Source organism: Eptesicus fuscus, chromosome 7 (assembly GCF_027574615.1).
Source record: "Eptesicus fuscus isolate TK198812 chromosome 7, DD_ASM_mEF_20220401, whole genome shotgun sequence".
Lineage (NCBI taxonomy): Eukaryota > Metazoa > Chordata > Mammalia > Chiroptera > Vespertilionidae > Eptesicus > Eptesicus fuscus.
Window position 1 is genome coordinate 89,396,411 of NC_072479.1, and position 20,352 is coordinate 89,416,762.

General features: G+C 49.2%; 1 protein-coding gene across 2 annotated transcripts in view; it reads left to right on the forward strand.

Moving 5' to 3' along the window:
- The window catches only part of ELK3 (ETS transcription factor ELK3), a 64,752-nt gene that overhangs the window by 40,201 nt on the left and 4,199 nt on the right, over window positions 1-20,352 (forward strand). Inside the window, exons 3-4 of one of the 2 annotated variants that reach the window (XM_054719378.1) lie at window positions 6,069-6,848; window positions 16,086-16,208. In XM_054719378.1, coding sequence (XP_054575353.1) covers window positions 6,069-6,848; window positions 16,086-16,208 — 903 coding nt within the window. The remainder of the gene's footprint in view (window positions 1-6,068; window positions 6,849-16,085; window positions 16,209-20,352) is intronic. The other variant, XM_054719379.1, reaches the window with a different exon arrangement.

Here is a 20,352-nt window from a genome sequence, read left to right on the forward strand (position 1 = left end):
AAATGCCAGCAAAATAGCACACGCAGGTGTAGGAACAGGACTCAGTCACATGGGGTTGTGACCAGCCTGGGGATTAGCCACAGAAAATTGTGGCCCTTGTGAAGTGAGGCCACTGGCCTCCTGCCCGGGTCAGTTCCCTCCCCGGGGAGAGTCATTTGCCCAACAAACATGCAGCTATAGCCGAAACCGGTTTGGCTCAGTGGATAGAGCGTCGGCCTGCGGACTCAAAGGTCCCGGGTTCGATTCCGGTCAGGGGCATGTACCTTGGTTGCGGGCACATCCCCAGTAGGGGGTGTGCAAGAGGCAGTTGATCGATGTTTCTCTCTCATCGATGTTTCTAACTCTCTATCCCTCTCTCTTCCTCTCTGTAAAAAATCAATAAAATATATTAAAAAAAAAACCAAAAAAAAAAACATGCAGCTATAACATTATCCTCAGTGACGTCAAAATTAAGAGGTAAATTCAATTCCACAAGCATCTCCTCATTACCTAGCACTGTATGTAATTTTTTTTAAAAAAAATCACAATACTTGCCCTAACTGGTTTGGCTCAGTGGATAGAGCATCGGCCTGCGGACTGAAGGGTCCCAGGTTCGATTCCGGTCAAGGGCATGTACCTTGGTTGCGGGCACATCCCCAGTAGGGGGTGTGCAGGAGGCAGCTGATTGATGTTTCTCTCTCATCGATGTTTCTACTCTCTCCCTCTCCCTTCCTCTCTGTAAAAAATCAATAAAATATATTTTTTAAAATCACAATACTTAACAGACATTTCTGATGTATCCACTATGTGGGATTGCTGAACAGGAGAAGGCAGTGGGAGAAGGCAGAGTCAGTGTGTACACGTATTTAAGCACACCCCAGGACGCTTCGGTTTCGGTTTTTATCAGTAGGTCTATGACTGGCATCAGGGGAATGGAGAGGGGACCCAGGCTCTCAGTGTCCTCCATTCCATTCGGGTGAAATAACCCAGGGAGTCCCGCCCACAGGTGGCTGGTGAGTCGGGAAGGGTTCCTTTGCCTAAGTCCGCCCGCCGTCCTGCTCTCACAGACTGCTTCCCCTTTAAGCTCCTGCATCCTCAAAGCACCCACTGGGACGTGGGGATGGCAGGGGCAGTTCCGGACCTGAGCTTCCACTTAGGCCTGGGACTGCCACGTGGGGGTGTGTAGGTAGCTGTTCCCGTCGCCCTCACCGAAGGCGGCCCGTCCTCGCCGCCTGTAACCTCAACACGAATGCGGGTCAGCGGTCCACACTGGTTGTGAATACGCACTTCCTGGGAAACGATGACCCAAGAGGCTGTCCTGTGTGTGTGAAGGGAAGCAGATGTAACTGTCCCTCCGCAACCACGACACCACGCTGGAGAGAGCCACTCAGCTGGGCAGACAGCCTTTCGTCAGGTTGCCAGGCAACCGTAGGCAACAAATACTTGTGAGTCTGAGAGGAAGGGGTGGGCAAATCAGACTTTTCCTAAACATCCTCCTCACTTTCCTTCCCGAGAGCCCGCCCCCATGTGCGCTCCTGCCCTGGGCCATCTCACTTAGCCCGAGCCTTGTGTCGCTTTCCCTTGTGGCCAAGCGCTCTGGGGCCAGGCTGCCCAAGTGCTAGCTAGCGTTTGGCCATCACTAGTTTATTCCCTCCGAGCCTCAGTTTGCCCTTCTCTAAAGTGGGGACAAAAGCCTGGCCGGCGTGGCTCAGTGGTTGAGTGTGGACCCATGAGGTCACAGTTCAATTCCCAGTCACAAGAATAAACTCTGTCTTTTGTGTACTCACAACGGTAACCCTACTGCCCCCCTCCCCCATTTCTTCCTCCTTTGGGTCAGCTCTGTAAGTTGTCCCCATCTTGTCACTGTGTAACTCTTCCCTAAAAAGCTCTCTTGGCGGAGGCCTCGGCTACTGACAGGCCCTTCTTGCTGTGGCCGAGTTCAGTGCCCTTCGAGGCGTCTCCTTGTTTTGCACACAGAGGAGGTTTGGCATGTTAAGGCAGTCACCACCCAGCCATGGAAGGTTCTCACGTCTTCCATGTAAACTTGTAACGTTCTTAGGATTTCTCATGTTCTGGGTGGGCCCCGAGGGCATTATGCTAAGTGAACTGAGTCAGTCAGAGGAGGACAGATACTGCATAACGTTACTGTATGTGGAATCTAAAAAACCCAAACTCATAGAAACAGGGAATAGATTGATGGTTTCCAGGGGCTGGGGACTGGGGGCGCTGGGGGAGTGGTTGGTCAAAGGGTACAGCCTCCCAGCGATACCTGAATAAGTTCCGGGCATCTAATGTGCAGCATGGTGACTCTAGTTGACAGTATAACATACTTGAAAGTTGCTAAGACAGTAAGTACATCTTAAATGTTCTCTCCACAAAAAGGAAGTGGTGATTATGCGAGGTGGTGGAGGTGTTAACTAACCCAACTGTGGGAGTCATTTTGCAATCTGTAAGTGCATCAGATGATCACATTGTACAACTTAAGTGCACACAATGTTATATGTTAATTTATATCTTAATAAAGCTGTGGGGGGGAGGGAGGGAAGGGGAGTTCCTCATGTTCTGTTTTTAAAACAGCTTCATTGGAGTGTGATTCAAATATCTCCCAGTTCGCCCATTCAAGGTACACGATGCAGGGGCTTTGGGTATGTTCACAGAGTTATGCGTCCATCAGCACAATATTAGAACATTTCCACTACTCCCCTCAATGCCCCCATCACACCCCCAAGACCCAGGAGAAGACTAATCTACTTTCTGTCTATAGATCTGTCTGTTCTGGATATTTTATTTAATTTTATTATTTTTTAATCTTCACCCGAGGATATTTTTCTATTGATTTTTAGAGAGAGTGGAAGAGAGAGGGAAAGACAGAGAGAAATCAATGCAGGTTTCTCCCCTGACCAGGGCCGTTGACCAGAATTGAACCCGGAACACTTCGGTCCTCAGGCCGACGCTCTGTCCACTGAGCCAAACCAGCTAGGGCTGTTCTGGGTATTTTATAGAAATAGAATCAGCCATACAACGTGTGGCCTTCTGTGTCTGGCTCTTCACTTGACACACCTCATTCAGGGAGCATCCGGTCGTAACAGGTGTCAGAACCTCATTCCTTTGACGGCTGGAAAATCTATTATGTGAATATACCACCTTTTGTTTATCCATTTGTCAGTTGACTGTCTTAGGGGTTGTTCTTTATTTTTTTAACATGTTGTTACGGATTATTTATTTATTTATTTATAGAGAGAGAGAGGAAGGGAGAGGGAGAAACATCAATGAAATAGAACCATCTATCCGCTGCCTCCTGCACGCCCCCTCCTGGGGATTGAGCCCGCCACAGAGCATGTGCCGTGATCGGGAATCGAACCGGTGACCTCTTGCTGCAGGGGATGCCTGCTCAACCAACTGAGCCACACCAGCCAGGGCTCTTTACCTTCTTTTTGATACACCAAGTCCCGGCTCTCTGCCTGAGATGCCTTTCCATTCCCAACCGTTTTCTGAGGTGGAGAGGCATTTTTATCGTTTCTATCTCAGCCCCAAGTTACTTCTTGGTTTGCTTATGGAGGTACTACCTGCTCAGACATTGTGTTCTGAATCCCATAATAAAATTAAGGGTTGGTATTAAAAAAAAACAAACCCCAAAACAGTCTACAAGACCGGCCCGAAGAAATGATTCAAACTATAGTTTCTTTTTTCTTCTGTGTAATTATTTAGGCTCTAACAATTGGCTCAGTTTAGATGAGTGCTCCCCTGGCTGAGGATAAAGTTTTCCCTTGGGGAGAAGAACGTTACGAGCGAAGAACAAAAATACTTGAGAATTTAGCGGAGGAGCACACCCGGCAAGGATGCCTTCTCACCAGGATCAGGGGGCACTTACCGAGGTTGCCCTCACTTGAGGCTTTTCTCCTGCTGGAGGCTGGTTTCTCCCAGGCCTGGTGCATCGCCCTGGAGATGCCGCCCGTTAGGCCCAGGTGGAACTGAGTTCGCAAATGTCTCCGAAGGTTTGTCAGTGGCTTTCAGGTTCTCCAGCGTTGCGTGTAGGATGAGGTCAGAGGGAAGAAGCGGGATTCGGTGGGGTCAACGGCAGGCCCAGGTGCTGCGATGAATTGTTCAGCTTTGACTCCAGCGTGCCAGGCGGTGAGCCTCCGGCGTTCGGTGCGGAGGGACTCATGTGTCGCTTCCTCAAATGCCTGCCCTGAGGAATTCCTTCCCGAATTCTCGGTGGCTTGGTATATATGCCCTTCCCTTCTGACGGCTAGCTAAATTCTCTTCTGGGACGTAGGATCCAGTTAAGAGCAAGCAAGTTAGCCTGCCCTGATGTAACGACAGGGAAGGAAAAGAAAGAGCTATATACCAAGCCATGACTGTAAAAGGAACACCAGAATTTAATTGAATTTCACCTCTCTGTATCTTAGTTGCTAAGAGAGTAGATCGTACAGGTTCTCATCACAAGGATAACAAATTTTGTGACTACGTGTGGTGAGGGATACTAACTAGACTTGTGGCGATCACTTCGCAGTATATGCAGATTATCATCAAATCATGTTGTGCACTTGACAGTCAGTACATCCTAAATGTTCTCCCCACACAAAGGAAGTGGTGATTTATATGTCGTATGTCAGCTATGGCTCGATTTAAAAAAAGATGTACCTCTACTGAGGGGGTTCTTTGATTCCCTCCAGATCTAAGCAGAGACGTGAAGTAGCGTGGGCCTTCGCATCAGTAGACCTTGGTGGATGACTCCCCACCTCTCCGCTCAGGTCATAGGGGTGGAACCTTCCACCCACCAGAGGGTCAGTGTGAGAGCAACTGGGGTAGCTTGTGCCCAACCCCGGGACAGTGGGCACGCCTAGGAGCTCCTTCTATAGCTCTTCTCCCCCAAGTGGTTCTTCTCAACCTTCACTCAGACCCAAGTTGTAGGAGGAGCCATTTGTGAGGAAAGAGAGTCCTTCCCCACGGGATGGCGCTGCTAGCTCCCTCTGCTGGAGGGAGACCACCCTTGTCCCCCCTGAGCACCTCGGAGCCCCGCGAGCATTTGAGAGGTTTGCTCATGTTCCGATTTAACACAGCTTTTCATGTGAAGTCCGTGCTCCCGAAGGGGCATGAAGACGTTTGCAGTGATTATTGGTTTACATTTAAATCCTCGTGTGTTTGGCCCGGAGCCATACACCGAAGAGCCAGAAGCAGGTACTAGCAGCTCAGAATACCGGATGAACGCCGCAAATATCAGAGCAGTCAGTTTGCTCCCCCCTCAGCGGCTCTCTTGGCAGAAAATTTAAAAAGGGAGAAATGGCTGCGTGATTTAAGAAAAACATTGTGGGGTTTGGTGATGATAACTTACGTTTCCATCATGCCTTCCAGCGTGCAGAATGCTTTCCCATTATTATTTCATTGAATTCTCACAAGTCCCAGAGGTAGGTAAGACAATACTGGATTATGGTGAAGGAACTGCTGTCTCTACCGCGTACCTACCACGTGGCTGTGTGGGTTATTTAAGCGCTCTGAGCTTACTTTCCTACGTTTTAAAATGGGAGTTTAATAATACTGTCCTCTTAGGAGTGCTGTGCAGATTATGTGAGATAATGCATGAGCAGTGCCAGCTGCAGAGTTAGTGCTTAACAAGTGGCAGCTGTTGTTGCATTTAGGTCGAGGAAACACAGGTGAGGAGACACAATCAATTTGCCGAGGATCACACCATTAGTAACTGGCCAAACCTGAATGTAAACCTGATTCTGCCTCCAATGTTAGTCCTCCCTGCGGGACACCGTAGCCAGGCTGTGGGAATCAGGGTATTCAGCACAATCCCATTCTTATTGACTTCAGAGAGGAAGGGAGAGGGAGAGGGAGATAGAAATATCAATGAGAGAGAATCATTGATTGGCTGCCTCCTGCACGCCCCCCACTGGGGATCGAGCCCACAACGTGGGCATGTGCCCTTGTCCGGAATCGAACCCGGGACCCCACAGTCCACAGGCCAACGCTCAATCCACTGAGCCAGAACAGCGAGGGCCAGCACAATCCCATTCTGGGGAAGCTCTTCTTCCATTTCGCCGGGGCACTGACCTTTCCGATGTCTCCTTTTGTGTGATCCACAGAACATCATCAAGAAGGTGATTGGGCAGAAGTTTGTGTACAAGTTTGTCTCCTTCCCGGAGATCCTGAAAATGGACCCCCACGCCGTGGAGATCAGCCGGGAGAGCCTGCTGCTGCAGGACAGGGACTGCAAGGCGCCGCCCGAGGGCCGCGAGGCGCACCGACACGGCCTGTCAGCCCTCAAGAGCACCAGCCGCAACGAGTACATCCACTCAGGCCTGTACTCGTCCTTCACCATTAACTCCCTGCAGAACCCACCCGAGCCCTTCAAGGCCATCAAGACGGAGAAGCTGGAGGAGCCGCCCGAGGACAGCCCTCCCGTGGAAGAAGTCAGGACTGTCATCAGGTTTGTCACCAATAAAACCGACAAGCACATCAGCCGGCCCGTGGTGTCCCTGCCCTCCACGTCTGAGGCCTTCCTGGCCTCGTCCGTCTCCGCCAAGATCTCCTCTTTAATGCTGCCGAACGCCGCCAGCATCTCGTCCGCCTCGCCCTCCTCCTCCCGGTCCCCGTCCCTGTCCCCCAACTCGCCCCTCCCCTCTGAACACAGAAGCCTCTTCCTGGAGGCCGCCTGCCATGACTCGGATTCCCTGGAGCCCTTGAACCTGTCATCGGGCTCCAAGACCAGGTCTCCATCTCTCCCCCCCAAGGCCAAAAAACCCAAAGGCTTGGAGATCTCCGCGCCTCCGCTAGTGCTCTCCGGCACCGATATTGGCTCCATCGCCCTCAACAGCCCGGCCCTGCCCTCAGGATCCCTCACCCCAGCCTTCTTCACCGCACAGGTAAGAGCCGCGCCAGACTCGGCTCAAGCAGACCGGAAGGAAGGGCCACCAGGCCACCTTCCTTTTGCCTTCAAGGGATAATCCGAGGGCCCGTGTGACCAAGTCCTGTGGGAATGTGAAGGGAAGTTACTTTCCCACCCCCAGGCCAAGGTAGCCACAGGAGAAAAGGCGGGGGATGGGCTACAGGGGATGCTTGGTTGGTTTCTTGCTCTTTGTGGCCCTCGGAGCAGGTCCAGTGATGTCCTGGGGAAGGTGGAACGGGCCACGTGACCCTTGAGAAGGCATTTGGGCTTTATGAGATTTTTATGGCCGCGTCCTCTCTGGTGGGGAACTTGATAAGCAGCCACGTGTTTTCTGTTGATGAGAAAACAGATGTAGCCCTAGCCGGTTTGGCTCAGTGCATAGAGCATCGGCCTGCGGACCGAAGGGTTCCGGGTTCAATTCCGGTCAAGGGCACGTACCGAGGTTGCAGGCTCCTCCCTGGCCCGTGCCCTGGTCAGGGTGTGGGCAGGGGGCAACCAGTCGGTGTGTTTCTCACATTGATATTTCTCTCCGTCTTTCCCTTGCTCTTCCACTCTCTCTAAAAATCAATAGAAAAATATCCTCGGGTGAGGATTAAAAAAAAAATAGGTGTTAACTGCTGCAGCCCTTGCGGTGGTCATTGTGGAGCTGTGGGTCCTGTGGTCCCTTATAAGCACTAACAGCCAGGATGACAAGGGCCAGACCAGCACTGAGAGGAAGAGAGCCAGTGAGAGCAGAGCTACTGTGAGGAAGCCCAGGACCTGTCAGGAGGGGGAAGACAGCAGACATGTGGAGCAGGGACGTCTGCGGTGAGATTAACTGGAAGGAGAAGGCAGATGCTCCTTCTTGTCCTGCTGGCAGTTTTGCAAAGGCAAAGCATGTGCCTGGTGTTTGCTGCTTCCTCTGGGAAACCAGGTGCATTTTGGCGGCAGAGTTAAGCTCATTGGCTTTGGAGTCACAGACCTGGGTTGCGTTGCCGGACATTAGGCGCTATTTAGCACCAGTGGGTCTTGATCCGGCATCTAGAAGGGTTCAGGAAACCTGGAGAAGGGGCTGTGTGTAAATTAAATAAGAGTCCAGAGACGAAACATAATTTTGAAAGGCATTTGGGGGAGTAGAGGAGCTTGGTTGAAGAAGACCAAGTTCTCCTTGTCTCAGGACCCCTTGCTTTTTATGAACACAAATTGTCCTAAGGCGAGGTAGATATACACTTCAAAGGGTAGGGTTTCGTACAGAATCCATTGTCAGAATGGGGAATAGCCTACGGCTGTTCAGGTGTTTGGCCAGTAGGAGGCGATAACATGTAGATGAAGATGCCCTGAGCTGTCTGGCAGCAAACAATCAATTTAATGCATCCTTTTCAGGTTTGGGGAAATGCCTTCAGCCATTCGCAACAGGCGATAACATACATGACTCAGCCCTTGTTGAGTCCCCAAGTTCCATCAACCTTTCGATGAAACTCTTGGAATTATGACATGCTGGAACTGGCTTCCGGCATTGCGTTCCTGGCTGGACTGCGTGGTGGAATGGGACTGGGCACTTGCTCTCTGAGCCTGTTTCCACGTCTGTGAAATGCGTTACTGTGAGGACTGGATAGGAGAATGGCACACAAGAGAGCTAGCTACAGCTGGCAGGTGTTGTCGTCATGGAGCTTTGTGGCACCAGGTGGGGACATGCTTTTGGGGGAGGGGGGAGGCAGGAGTAGGAACTCTGTCTCCTGCCTCTACTCATCGCTGTGATGTCCTTGCTGGCGTGAGCAGCAGCAGCAGCAGCATCCTATATTGGTTTTGTCGTGGGCCAGGCACTGAACACTTCACATGCATTGCCTCGGCTATTTTTCAGCCCCATGAAGGAGATACTGTTATTGCCCCATTTTCCCAGCTGAGGTACCTGAGGCACAGGGCTGGAGTAATTTGTCCAAGGTTGCACAGCTAATAGGTGGTAGAAGCGAATTTGAACCCCGTTAGTCTGCTCCAGAATCCATGCTCTGGATATGGGTACTCGCCGGGAAAATGCCCAGTTGTCCTTGATCATAACAGTCTGTGCAGCATCTGCAAACAGCTCTTTCCATTCTCCTCTCCATGGCTTCTCCCCGACACATTGGTGGCCAGGGACTTGGTGTCAGCTCAAGCTTGTGAGCGGGTGCTAAGGAGGCTGCCCCCCACCCCTGCCCCACGGAGGGGAGAGCTAAGGCAGTTACTGGGCAGAATTGTGCTCTTCAATCGGGCATTTTCCAACCAAGCAAAACTGTCCAGTGGCTAAGAACTGCTGAGTAAATGCCTCGGAAACAGTGGCCTGAAGTAGCTCCGAGAAGTAACGTGAGAAGCGGGGCAGGGCGGACAATCTAGAGATCCCCTCCCCTGGCCGACTTTGTGTTTACAATGTAAGGTTTAGAGAGGCCTCCAGCCAGGCCAAGGCCAACTCTGATTTCAGTATCTGCTTTCCTGAGTGCCCGTTCACCGTCTCCGAACACACTGGGACGGCTGCCAGCCCTGCAGTCATCTCGGAGGGAATCGGCTCAGGCGAGCCCATGGTTTGGGGCCTGGACACTGAATTTAGGGGGGCTCCACTCAATGGGATGAAGGATGGTCTGGCTGGACTGGGGAGAGGAGGAGGGGCCTGGACTTGAGATGGGGCAGACGGTGGATGCAAAGCTCAGGATGGGGAGAGAGATCCTAGAAATGGCCTAAAACCAGGGCAGGAAAGCATAGGAAAGCCAGATGACCTGTGTCGAGGGCAGATGGGAGTGAACAGTCCTCAGCCAACCTGTGCGGGTTCGCGCTGTGAAGTGTGAGGGAGCAGCAGGAGTCCCAGAAGTGCGACCAGGGCTTCCCGGAGGGTGGAGGTAAAGGGCCAGGTCTGATCCAGGACAGGAGTGGAAGCGGGGCCTGGGCTGAAAGGGCCTGTGGATGGGGGTGGGGTGTGAAGAAAGCACACCACATACTAGTGCTCTGAACAGGGTCAGGGGAGTCAAGGGCTGCCTTTGGGCGATGGCACATCTCAGCACTTGACATCCCCTCACCTTCCGGCAGGGTCAGCTCTGCCCCTGGCATGGGTATATGTGGCCAGAGTGGCTGACAGGAGGGAGAGAAGAGCAGAGAAAGGGTGGAGCTCCAGCATTGAAGGTGTCCACCCAGCTGGTTTCTCTGAGATCAGCCAGGACTGGCATGGAGTTTTAGCTTAAAAAATACGCCCCCCACCCCCCAATTAGTTTACATTGAGTCTTATTTTGTACAAGAGGCCCGGTGCACGAAATTCGTGCACGAGGTGGGGGGGTGTCCCTCAGCCCAGCCTGCACCCTCTCCAATCTGGGACATCCCTCTCACAATCCAGGACTGCTGGCTCCCAACTGCTTGCCTGCCTGCCTTCCTGATTGCCCCTAACTGCTTCTGCCTGCCAGCCTGATCACCCCCTAACCACTCCCCTGCTGGCCTGATTGATGCCTAACTGCTCCCCTGCTGGCCTGGTCCCCCCCAACAGCTCTCCCCTGCAGGCCTGGGTCCCCCCCAACTGCCCTTCCCTGCAGGCCCGGTCACCCCCAACTTCCCTCCTCTGCTGGCCTGGTCACCCCTAACTGCCCGCCCCTGCAGGTTTGATCACCCCCAACTGCCCTCCCTTGCAGGCCTGGTCCCTCCCAACTGCCCTCCCCTGCTGGCCCGATCGCCCACAATTGCCCTCCCTTGCAGACCTGGTCCCTCCCAACTGCCCTCTCCTGCTGGCCATCTTGTGTCCACATGGGGGCAGCCATCTTGTGTACTGGAGTGATGGTCAATTTGCATATTACTTTTATTAGATAGGATAGAGGCCTGGTTCATGGGTGGGGGCCAGCTGGTTTGCTCTGGTGTCCCGGATCAGGGTGGGGGTTCCTTTGGGGCGTGGGGTGGCCTGGGTGAGGGGCTTGTGGTGGTTTGCAGGCCGGCCACGCCCCCCGGCCACCCAAGCGGAGGCCCTGGTATCTGGGATTTATTTATCTTCTATATTGAAACTTTGTAGCCTTGAGTGGAGGCCAGGGCCGGCCAGGGTGTGCGGGAAGCTTGGCTTCCTCCATTGCTGGGGAAACCCAAGCCTCCTGTTTGCTCTGTGTCCGCAGCCATCTTGGTTGGGTTAATTTGCATACTCCTAATTGGCTGGTGGGTGTGGCTTGGGCATAGCAGAGGTACGGTCAATTTGCATGTTTCTCTTTTATTAGTGTAGATTATTTGCAGCTGTAGGGCATGTGGTTAGACAATCATGAACTTCTATCTTGACAAGCTTCAGGGCTTTGAGGATTTGGGGGAGGGCCTAGTCAGTGCAGGATTCGGATCCTGAGGACCCACCCCCAGGAACTGCTGTGTGTGCCCCGGTGGACAGAGCAGCATCTGCTCAGAGGAGTCTGCATGCTGCAGAAGGCTACCGGCCACAGCCCGGGGAGGACCCACTTTCCTGGGGCAGGAGTGAGACTTCTCTTTGCTCCTGGGCCACTCTGGGGGTTCCCTCTCCACCTGAGGGGGGCTTGGAGCCTTCCTCCCACAGACACAGTGACATTTCACTCCCACAGCTCAGGTTAGAACCTTAGCACTTTGCATCCCAGAAACCCTGCTCCCTTCTGTGGGCTGTGCAGCATGACACTGTGTGCTCACCTATAGGAACCGCCTATAAATTTTTCTTAACAGTTGGCCTTAGAAGAGGTGAAAGCTGTGCTGTAATAATTTCATACCCTGAAAATGAAATTCCCAAGAATTTAGTTTATTCCAGGAACTACTTACTTACTTTTATTTATTTTTATTTATTTTACTTATTTATTCTAAGAATAATTCCCAATTATTTTCAGCTGGAAACATGGGAGGAAGAGAGGTAGGATTAGGAGGAAGGGTTAGGATTAGGAGAGTCCTGGCATGACCAGGGTCTTGTGGTTACAGTGCCCTCTGGGGACCTTATTAAACCACATACCTCGTATAAGCTTTAATTCAGATTTGAAATTTCACCTGCAAAATGATGTGCGTGAAAATCATCAGCCGTCGCCCCAACACCATCTCCTCCCCCAACATCACCTCCCCAACACCGTCGCCTCCCCCAACACGGTCGCCTCCCCCAACACCATAACCTCCCCCAACACCATCGCCTCCCCAACACCATAACCTCCCCAACACCATCACCTCCCCCAACACCATCGCCTCCCCAACACCATCACCTCCCCCAACACCATCACCTCCCCAACACCATCGCCTCCCCAACACCATCGCCTCCCCAACATCATCACCTCCCCCAGCACCATCACCTCCCCTAGCACCATCGCCTCCCCAACACCATAACCTCCCCCAACACCATCGCCTCCCCAACACCATAACCTCCCCAACACCATCACCTCCCCCAACACCATCACCTCCCCTAACACCATCACCTCCCTTCCCATTGAAAGTACTTGTGGGGCATCTGCTGGGACCTGTATGAAGTACAGTTGACTCTTGTTTATGAGTGTTGAAGAAACTAGATTACGAATGTAGACAAACATGATGATCCCCCAAAAGCCCTTTAAGCATGACTATGGGGAATTGAAAAAAGGGAATTCAAAAGCTAGCTGGGCACCAAGGAGTAATGAAGTTGGAGCTTAGCCGCCAAGGGGAATGGCTGCCAGAGTATCAAGGTCATATTGGACTGTGGCTAGAGGAGCAAGGCTGTTCTCTCAGATGGCATGAGCCACAGACTCTGAGACGGGGGAGCAGCCAGGCTGTGAAGCCCTCGGGGCTCCTAGCCAGGCACCAGGCAAGACCAAGCGGTGCCAGCAGGAGCTTCCGATCCTCTTCTCTGCTGCACCTTGTGGCGCCTGCCCCTCTTCCTTCCATTCGCCTCTTCTGTTCGCTCTCTTCATCTCCTAACAATGTGAGGTTGGCTCAGAATCAGAGGCCGGCACATTGCATTGCCCTTCCGTTATGCCCAGACCTCTGTTCCTCTCACGTGTGATGTTTAAGATGCTCAGCTCAGATATGTGCAGGCACTGGGGCCTGAACTCACCCTGAATCTGAGCGCGCATGCCCCAGCCTGTTTGTTAGCAGCAGACCTGGATTAGCACCCACTGAGTGGGGCCAGTTTGCTGAGGACGGTAATGCTGAAACCCAATTCCTGCATTTACTGGTGGGTGTAACAACTTTGAGCTCAAGTCATAAGGTGGGAATTGAGTAAAATGGATGTGTGTGCTGAGGAGCCATCAGGGTATAGTACATCCTAGCCCAGCCCTGGGGCGTTTCTCATCTTACTGTCTGTCTTGCCATATCACGGAAGGACAAAAGGGTTCTCTCTCTCTCTCTCTCTACCTGGGACCCATCTCCTCTCCTTCTTTCCACTTGGGACCCATCCCCCCTCCCTTCTCCTTTGCCTTTTCTGTTGATCCTTCATGGTTCTCCTACCTCTTCCCGCTCCTGCCCTTACTCCTTTATTTCCCTTACCACCTACTCTACCTGCCCTAGCCCCTCATGGAATTCTCCATCTTGACCCTCTTTTCTTACAATGAGGACCACACATTCAGTACCACACACACTGCTGTGTGATTCTGCTTCTCTTTTACAGGCTTTTAAACCACATTTTTATTTGAATTCAGGCAACTCTAGTTTAAAAAAGGTGGTTATAAAGTGTTCTAAGGATTCAGAAACAAGAGAAGTGCTGCCTGGTCGAGGGGAGAGCAGGAGAGTCTCCCGTGAGGTGCTGGCACTTTGATGGGCAGAGGGAGGCAGGGGTAGGAGGGCATGAGCCAGGTGGAGGGCCATGAACAGAGGACACTCAGGTGTGGCATGTCTGGCCACCAGCTCACCAGGCTTAGCTCAGATGTGTTGGCCGTTTAGGAAACCCACTGTTAAGTGGAAGAGCTAAGCTGGGAGGATGGATGACGATGAATGCTCGTTGCCCTTGGGCCTTAGGGCCTGTCCCTCGCTGGCAGCCTTGGGATCAGAAAGGCCCAGAAGAGGAAGCATGCATCCGCCTGTGACTTCTTTCGTGAGTCCTTAGTCCTCAGGCGCAGCCCTCCCTGCCCGACTTCCGGAGCCTGTGGAGAGAGGCTGACAGCTCACGCTGTACTGGAGATAACGCAGGGCAGGCTTCAGAAACTTTCCTCAGCAGAGCAACCAGATAGCCCCGGCCGGGGTGCGGGAGGCAACCGATTGATGTTTCTCTCTCAAATCAATAAACATATACTTGGTGAGGGTTAAATCAAAGAGCAACCAAATAGTGTTTTCTTTAAGGCCACAGGATCTTCAGGGAGATCAGAGATGGGAGGGATGGAAGTCATTTTACAATATCTATTTGCATATATTATGAAAGGCATTTCAAACATTAAGCACGAGAAACAGAGGGCTAGCTACTGTATTCTCAATACATTCCGTAACACTTAGAAAAACATCTAAGATGTGCAAACATCTCAAATCCTGACATCGGTACACATTTTGGACTATGAAACTATAAATGCTACTTTGTATATAGCTCAGAGGATTAAAAATGGATGGGTACATATTTATGGCCATGGATGAAAGATGGCTAGGCTTTGTAATTTAGAAGCCTCTCCGTCTCTTTAGAACTTAGAGATCTTCATTGGTGGGTAAATAAGGAGGCTCTGGACATACTGGTTATTAAATGTTAATGTGGTTGGAACCTGGCTCCTGAGTGACATGCAAACAGTTCTCAAGCCACCTGAGCCTGCAGACGGGAGTCTCACAGGACTGAGAGGAGCCGAGCCGTCAGGTACCCGCCGACGAGATTGGCTTGTCTGTTGTAGAACATTAAGTACTTTTCTATATACAGTTGAGAGTGTCTCCCAGGAATAGGTGAAATATATTTAGTAAGTGTGTCAGGTAGACTTTTAATTAATCACCAACGACAGCAGTCTTTAATACCTGTTGAGCATTTGCTGTGCCAGGTACGTATGAAGAGCTTTAATCCTCCCCACTTTAAAGAGTAGGAAACTGAGGGGGAGAGCAGTTACCTGCTAATAAGTGGTGGTCCAGAGGCGGGAAGCCTGGCAGAACTCAGGCTGAATTATTGAGTCTTAACCGTTAGGCCAGATGGCCTGGCGCACTCGTGACATAGCCTCGGATTAGAACAAATGGGAAGCTTATCCAAAAACAGGTATTTATCCCAGTCACCGGGCAGCTCATTCAATCTGTAGGAAGTGCTGTGGAACCAAAGACTCAAATAATTTGGTATAAATTAGTTTGCCTTTCAGCAGCTTCAGTTTGAGAACCTCTGAGTGTCTGAATCCAGTGCACTGAGCAGAGCAGAACTTGAACTTTGGCTTAAGCCAAATGCTCCAGATAATTAACAAAGCTGCTTAGGCCAGTTCTAGGAAAAAACAACACTGCAAGATCCAGCATGATGCAATCTGAGCTGCGGCTGCCTTTGCTGTGGTTCTCACACAAAGCACCTACTGACATCACAGTCACCCAAGGTGCAGAACCACCCTGGGCAAGGAGTTCGCCTTCGCGAGAATCCAAGCCAGGCACTTACAGCTCGGCAGATTTCTCTGCCCTCTGGCTGGCGGGCAGGCAGGACTCCTGCTGTGTGTGTGCAAGCAAATGCAGCCCTTGGCACTCTCCCGGGAAACCCAGAGTTTTGGCTTTACACCCAATCTGACAAGAAAGGATCCCCCCCCCCCCTCCCCGCTCCGCAAACCATTGCCAGGGAGACTAATTCTCATCAGCCCCACATCCGGAATCCGGAGTGGAATCTGGAAAACCCAGTTCAGAGCTTTTGAAGAAGCTGGTAAAGGGTATTTTAGCAGCAAATTCTAAAGTACTAAGTGCCGTGGATAGGGAAAAGGAAGCTTGGGAGGCCCTTTTAAAAATATGTTTGTAACCCAAGTAATGGATGTCCACTATAGAAAACTATGAAAATATAGATAAGAAAAAATAAGTCTGAAATGGGATCCTGTTTTGTTGTACACTAAATCTAGTTTAATGTTGGGGGCGGGGGCAAACTGAATAAGGACAACAGTTGCTACAAACTTGAGTTTTCCACTAGAATGTTTAAGGGGAGGTAACTTGTCCATACCTCCCTTTTAAAAATTGCTAATAGCATTAGCATTAAAGAAAATGAAAAGTAAACAGTGCGCAGCCATGCAGAAATCAGAGTTGTCAGCTTTCCCTAAGGTGGTGAGGCTTGTTTCTTGGTTCATGGCTGGCGCACCTAGCCGTCCTGCTGGAAGAAGTCAGGTGACACCTGTATGAAAAACTGCCCCTGTGCTTGCCTTCTCAGACACCAAATGGATTGCTCCTGACCCCGAGCCCACTGCTCTCCAGCATACATTTCTGGAGCAGCCTTAGTCCAGTTGCTCCACTGAGTCCTGCCCGGCTGCAAGGGCCAAACACGCTGTTCCAGGTGAGTGTTGGGAAATGTGCACATCTAAGGGGGGTGTCCCCCAATAAACCCTGCAGAGGCAGCAGTGAATGCTGCCCTGTGTTTGGTTAAAATGTTAAGTTTCCAAAGGGAGTTTCGTTAATGGGGCTGCACACAAAAGACAACCTTCAAAGGCAGGCATTTCCATTGAGGCAAAAATGGAGTGCTCAGGCCAGATAGCTATAAATGGAAGGAACGATGTCTTCGCGAAGTGTTCTGGAATTTTCATTGACTATGAAAACTGGAAATTTATTAAGGACAAGGCAAAACTTTAAAAATTATATCTTATAAAATTCTCATAATACTTAAAAATATTACTGTATTAGTCAACAGTGAGATCACTTAAAATAAAAAATAGTGAACAACTTTTCCATGCTACAATAGAAAAGTTATCTGTACAGTTCCATGATACATAATCAAGTTCTCCTTGTTCCATAGTAAAAAAAGGAGTATGCATGGCATTTGATTAAAACTAAGTCTTAGGGCTTTATCTTGTGAAACTCCCTGAACTAGGTAAGCACATTCATTATTCATTAACAAACTAGGATCTTGCAGTAGCATCACTTATCAGGTGGAAATCACTATTTCCTCTTTGAGATCCAGACTGTTCCTCACTGACCAAGATGTTACTGTTTGAATATGTGAGTGTAGAACAGAAAGGATCCTAGGGACAGGAATGGAGCAAACTGGATAAAGTGCCAGCTCCCTCTTTACCTAATTCTAGCCTCACCGGTCTCATCCACCCTGCACCCCATACCTGCCCCCGGTGTGGCTCACCCAACATCAGTTATAGCTCTTCTGATCGTGTTGCACCTGGCACTCACCAGTTTGCACTATGAGAGACTGTGAGCCCTCAGGAGGCGAACTGTACTTGTTCGCCGTGGAGTGCCACCAGCATCTAGCACACTGCTTGGCACACAAACGATGCTCAGTAATTATCGTTGACTGACTGAAAGGATGGTTGCCTAAGAATTTGTCAAGAAAATAAGTGTTAAAAAGGTCAGGTCTCCTTGGCTTTGTTGAGTGGGTCATTTTGCTTATCAGGGTTAATAGTTACCTCCTCTGTGCAAGGAGCTGTACATGGTGGGATTTAGGGTGTTCTTTGAGGAAGGGTGGAGCTAGGGCGGTTTTGATTGCTATCTCTCTTCTCTGGTTTCCTAGTAGGGAGGAGGTAGGGTGTCACGATATCGTATCCCTGGAGTAATAAGGTTTCTCTTCCTGGCCCTTCTTCCCGTTACATGAAATTGAGCTATGGTTTTGCCAACAGGTTGATTCATAGCCATTTTACCTCAGGCAGGGAAACAAACCAGAAAAAGCAAACACAGCAGTGAGTAAATGTAGTTTCAGTAACCGTTTAGATGCACCTTGATGGAAAGCTAAGACCTTACTTCCCACAAGCCTGCAGTTGGAGCAGCAGGTCTAGGGTCGGAGCTCCAGCGTAGAGCAGAAAGGAGCTGCATGGTGATGGGTGCAGTGCCCTCCCTCCACGGCAGCAAGGGCTGCAGCACTACTCTCATCTGAGACTGACATAGGGCCTCTCTGGGACTCAATAGATGTGAGTAAGGAATTGACTGTCACTTCCCTCCTTACTGGAAAGTCTGCCCCCTGGTTGGTGCAGGGCGTGGTGACCTCCCAGGGAAGCCATGGGAAACTATTACATGGGAGTTCTTGGGCATACCTTGCCTTAGATACTAAACCTTTTGTAGCCCATACTCCCCAGAGTAACGATGGGTCGTGTCCTCAATGATTTTGTGCATTATCAGCATATCTGCTGCTCTAGGAACCACACTTTGCGAGCCATTGCAAACCCACTGCAAACCAGTCATTCCCTATTTACATTTAGAATTCTGCAAAAGAAATTGCTGCATTTTAAGGCTACCTGCTCACAATTTCAATTTTACAAAATGCACCTGTCCCCTCACCTGCAGCTATTCAAAATGCATTGGGCAAAAGTACATTTACAGTTGTGAATACACGGAAGTTTATTCTTGTATTAGTATTTACTGTATTATTTTCCATACAAACTGTAAACCTACTTTTGTCCACCCCTGTACAACCCATGCAACCATGACTGGATGGCCGACAGGGCCTTGGACCCTCTTTTTGGCTTGGGTCCATGAGACTAAGGAAAAATATTTTCAAATATTACTACTCTTCCTATAATAAGAGCAGTTGAGTGTGGTAAAAGTTGACATTAACAGTTTTTAAAATAGTAAAGAACAAAACATAGTAAGAGGAATAATACTTTTTTTGGGGGAGAATTTTTATTAGTTTGAGCCAAACTGATGACATATGCCAGGGAGCAAGATCTCAAATGCTCCCTGTACTGATTTTTAAAATTAGACACTTCAAATGATAGATTTTCAAAATTCCTATCAACAGTGTCTCTCTTCAACTAATGGAAATAATTTTCTTTAAAAAATAACAAGCCTCTTTCACATATGCTATAAATGCGTGGGAGGAGGAAGAAAAAATACAGTAAGTCTTAAATGGTGCTGGCAAATTTCCTGCTGTGATGATTAGAAAAGTAGATCAGAATCCGAAGAGTGACAGATGACAGAGTTGATAAGTCTTTGCCCAGAAGGTCCCCTGATAGAATTGTTATAGCAGATACTGAAGAATTGACGGGAAGGAGAGAAGGTATCTCCCTTCCTGGGAGAGGCATGCTTTGTAATCGAGACATGTCTTAGAGAGGACAAAGACATATTGTGTTAAATCTAAAAATACAACCCTGATTTTCAAATAAAGTGCCATCAGTTTCAGCTGGACAGTTTAGCATTTTAAGTTTGTCTGTAGGATGTCTGTTCCATTTTTGAAACAGACATTGATCAAATTTGGACTAAGCCTACTAAGTACAGACAGATCTTGAGACAAGGTGAAGCTAATTAACTTTTCACTGAGAATGTTTTCTGTAATTTTAAATTCAATAAATCTAACCCAGCAAATATTTGTAATGCTCTGAGGCAGGGACTTAGGGTTTATATAGTATGTGAATAATAGATATGTAAACAAAGTTCTATAAAACCCAACAATAATAGCTCTTTCCTGCTGGGTAGTGGACAAATGCTCCAAGGAAGTGCACCTGAGCTAAGCTAAGAAGGGATTGGATTTTATCAAAGGGTAAAACACACTTTAGATTAATAGAGCTTTTGAATATGGAAGTACAGTCTGTCAGGAAAATACTGGATAGTAGGAGTCAAGATTGGAAGAGCAGCTGTGGGACTTGAATAGCATGCGCAAGAGTTCCTACCTTAATTTCTTAAGTGATAATGGAAGGCTTTTAAAGCTGGAGGTAGAAAGACAATCTCTAGAAAGATCACTAAGTGATTAAAAAACTGGAAGAGCTATTAATAACAGCAGTTAACATGCACTGTATATCAGACATAAGCACTTTTTGTGGCTTCTCATTTACTACTCAAAATAGTAATATTTAAAGAAATTAAGGCCCAGAGATGTTGCTTCCATTTACTGAGATCACATGTTATTAAGTGGCAAAGCTCTAAGTTAAGTTTAGGGTTGTACTACTCATAACCACCATCCTCACTGACTTAAACACACACAGAGAAGAGCAAGTTTCGTGGGGAAGAGACATTGGTGGTACTTCTAACTAACAACAGGAAATGACTGCTAAGTCCAGTATAAGAGAAAAGTTTGAGGAATGTTGCAAATTTAAGAAAAGGGACAAGGGGGTAGGTTTAGCGCCAGTAAAGATAACTATGACACATGCCAGAAAATGCAGGCTAACCAAGAGAAACTGTGACAATTGAGCGTATAGAAATAAAAAAGGGCAGAAATCACTAATATATTTTTAAAAAGAGAGACTAACCCAAAAGCTGACTCTTTTGAAAACAGCAGTAAGATGGACAGAACCACTGAGAGGTACAAATAAATGAGAAGAATGAAAATTCAAAACTTGCTGTTTCTCCAATGTTTATCTGAGTCAGCGATTTTCAACCAGTATGATGCAAGAATTTTTAAAGCATCAAGACGTAGCTAGTGAGGGGCAGGCAGTGACCTCTTTTCCCTTACATTGTCAAATAAAAAAATGAAAAGAGCCAATACAGCAGTAGCCATCCAGTGTAAATGAATCAAAATTGTATCTTTTTTTTTTTTTTTTGAGGACCGC